General features: G+C 56.2%; 1 protein-coding gene across 1 annotated transcript in view; it reads left to right on the top strand.

Moving 5' to 3' along the window:
* Positions 1–2,369: 2,369 nt before the first annotated feature.
* The window catches only part of DMKN (dermokine), a 16,226-nt gene continuing 15,455 nt past the window's right edge, over positions 2,370–3,140 (top strand). The window contains exon 1 of the mRNA XM_027769524.1: positions 2,370–2,995. Within this exon, the coding sequence (XP_027625325.1) occupies positions 2,569–2,995 (427 nt within the window). The 5' untranslated portion in view covers positions 2,370–2,568. The remainder of the gene's footprint in view (positions 2,996–3,140) is intronic.

Genomic DNA, 3,140 nt, shown 5'->3' with positions numbered 1-3,140 from the left:
GGAAACAGGTTAGGATTCTGTTCAAATGGTAGGTGCATGAACCTATCAGTCTCATATACTTTTATCTTCTGTTCTGGTTCAATTTTCCTGATTAAATTCTGGGATATAGTATTCAACTCCAGATTTGTCCCTATGATTAAGTTAGCTACTTTCTCAGTTTTTGGCTCACTATATATTTTCAATACTTTTGCTATATGGGCAAGTGATTCTGGCTTTCCACTTAGAGTAGTAATCGAAATTATTCTCTTAAAATATTAAGAAAGTGGAACCAGCAGTTAGCGTAATGGCTATGTCGCTGGATTCCCATGTAGTCGACCACCATTCGAGTCCCGGACCTGGTGGCTTAAACTCACACCGGACGCATGTGCGTGCGTGCCCAAGATCCCGAGAGGAGAATGGAGGAGAAGGGATTGCGGCGTGGCCATCCCCCCTCGGGGGTGATTTCTCGCTTTCTGTCTCTCTGTGTCTCTGTCTTTCCGGCGAGCGCACACAACTTATAGCAAAAACCTCTCCAAAAAAAAAAAAAAAAAGAAAAGAAAAGTAAGCTGGTTGGAAAAGACACTCGGTGTAGAAGATAAAACTGCCTGTGATAGGGAAGGGAGAGGGCTTACTCCGTGAGGGACGGATCCGGGGAAGGATTTGGGGAAGGGGTCATCGGATCATTGAGGGCCCTACCCTGTCCCTACCTCAACAAGATCTTGACTAGGAAAGAGGGAAGCAGTAAGCTCAGGGGCTAAGGGCTGCATCTCCAATCCGGGGAGGACCCAGATTTACTCTTGCAACCCCTCCCCCCACACACACACACACATAGTCCCAGAGCTAAACCACCAATGTCAGTGCTATCCAGGGAATAACTAGGGGGCTTTGAAAAGCAGGGACAGATATGAGACACCAAAATGATGGAAAACGCCAGGGAGCCTGGGCCAAAGAGGGAGGCGGGTCTGGGCTGGGCTCCTGGATGCACTGCGTCTGCTTGGAGCCCACTCGGTGTCTCCAGTGGAGTAACAGTAGTACGGCTCTCCCAGGGCTGTAAGCTCCTCGAAGTGCTTCATCCAATGCTGGGCTCACAGCGAGCCTTTGCTCAATTGGACCTGCTATTAGGATTATTATGATTTCCGTCACCGTCATTATCCTTAGAGTCACAGATGGAATAACAGGGAGGAAGGAGCTGAGGACAGACGGGGATTGTGTTTACATGGTGAGAAGTGTTGGATGTAACAAGTTGGGGTGCGGGTGTTGGGGTGGAGAGAGAGACTGACTGAGAGACATTGAGAAAGGCAGATGGAAACCAGCCCCTCCTAACTGGGCGATGAATCCCAGTGATACAGGATGGTGCCAAGTGGGAGGGCCCGGGCCCCTGGCAGTGGAGAAGCAGCCACACTTGCTGAGCAGGGGTGAGCCCCGGGGAGGCTGCCGAGCTCTGCGTTCCGAGCTGAGACTGGGGGAGAGGGCCACGTGCTGACTGGTGGCTCCTGACCTGGTGCTCACCCCTCCTTCCTTGCCAGTGCTGGCCTGGTCCCTCAGGGAAGCTGCGGGTGGGTGGGGTGAGCTGGGTAGTCCCACCCTTTGCGGGAGGCCGTGAGCTCACACTGGTGGCCCCCAGGGCCGGGTAAACAGGATGGGTGCCTGGGTCAGCTGCTCCCTCCCTTGGTCTGTCCCTCCCACTTGTTCCCTGGGGGTGGTGGCCCGCCCAGCTCTCCTGATCCGCACCCAGCCTTCTTGGTCAAGAGCAGCCATAACGCTAAGTGAGACACCCTGTGACCACTCTCAGGGTCACGGCCACTGCCTTTCCAGACACCTGGGGTCCCCAGCGAGGGCTTTCCCCAGCACCTCAGCATCTTAGATGCAGCTGGAAAGTGCAGTAGAGTGTGAGGGCAGTCACCTTCAGGTGACAGCGTGGGAGGGGAGAGGGGAGCTGCAAAGGCCGCTGACACAGAGAGGCCAAGCAAGGGCACCTGCTTCTCATTCTGGTGTCCCCTATCCTGGCTGACTGTCACACAGGGTAGGTCCAGGTCCTGGCTTTTCTATCCTTGTTCCCCTGGTGGGCTCCTGCCTCGTGTCCTATCTCTTAAGTCCCCTCCACCCCATTACCTCCAGAAGACACCAACGACCTATCTCCTCAGATGCCCCACCTCCACCCTGCGCCCCAAATTCCTAGGGTTGGGAAACTGGAACGCTTTTGCATCTGTCTCATCCCAGTGCCCCCTCCCTGATGCATGGGCTCCCTCTCTGTTTCGACAGACTCTCAGGTTCACAATTACAGCTCATTACCCTATCGGCTGGGCCTTGAGTCACTGGGGGGAGGGATTCTGAGCTGCCCAGCCCTGTCTCTTTCTGCCAACCTACAGTATAAGGAGTAGTGACAGGGAGGAGGACTCTGGGAGGGCAAGGGAGTCTGGGAAAGGAGACAGAAGGCTGCAGACCTTCGGGGAGGGCAGAAGGAGAAGGGAGAAGGAGGAGGGGCACGCGGAGGGCACGCAGACTCGGAGAAGAAAGTGAGCACGAGAAGTGAACTTGGGAGGGAAGAAGGCGCTCAGGAGAGGGAGAGGGAGAGGGAGCTAGGCCAAGATGGAGTTACGGGGGACCCTGGCCTGCTTCCTGCTGGCCTTGTGCTTCAGCAGTGGGAGGGCTGGCCCCCTGCCGGGTGAAGGGGAGAGTGCTGCAACGGGCTTGGGGGAGGCCTTTGGACACAGGATGGGAAGTGCTGCAGCGGGCTTGGGGGAGGCCTTTGGACACAGGATGGGAAATGCCCTGAGCCAAGGAGCTGGGCAGGCTGTTGGTCAAGGAGCTGGAGAGGCCGCCAGCTCTGGAGTCAGGGAGGCCGTGGACTCTGCTGGGAATAGTTTGAGCCACAGGGTTGAGGAAGCAGCCCATGCCCTTGGGAATGAAGCTGGAAGACATGCCGAGAATATTGTTCGACAAGGAATGGATGCTGCCCACAGCTTCGGGCAGGGGATGCCTGGCAGCAACGGTGCTTGGGTAAGTGGCTGGGGAGGTGCGGAATGGGAGGCTGTGGGCAGCTGGGCCGAGGAAAGGATGGATGGGTGTCTTATCGGTGGCTGTCTGGGACAGTTTCCTCCCCTGTAATGCACCCCTCCTCTACTGCCTTGGGGGCTTGCCCACAGTCTGTGCCTGCCCTG

This window comes from Tupaia chinensis, unplaced genomic scaffold (assembly GCF_000334495.1).
Source record: "Tupaia chinensis unplaced genomic scaffold, TupChi_1.0 Scaffold149922_1, whole genome shotgun sequence".
Lineage (NCBI taxonomy): Eukaryota > Metazoa > Chordata > Mammalia > Scandentia > Tupaiidae > Tupaia > Tupaia belangeri.
This window is presented reverse-complemented; position numbering and strand designations above follow the sequence as displayed.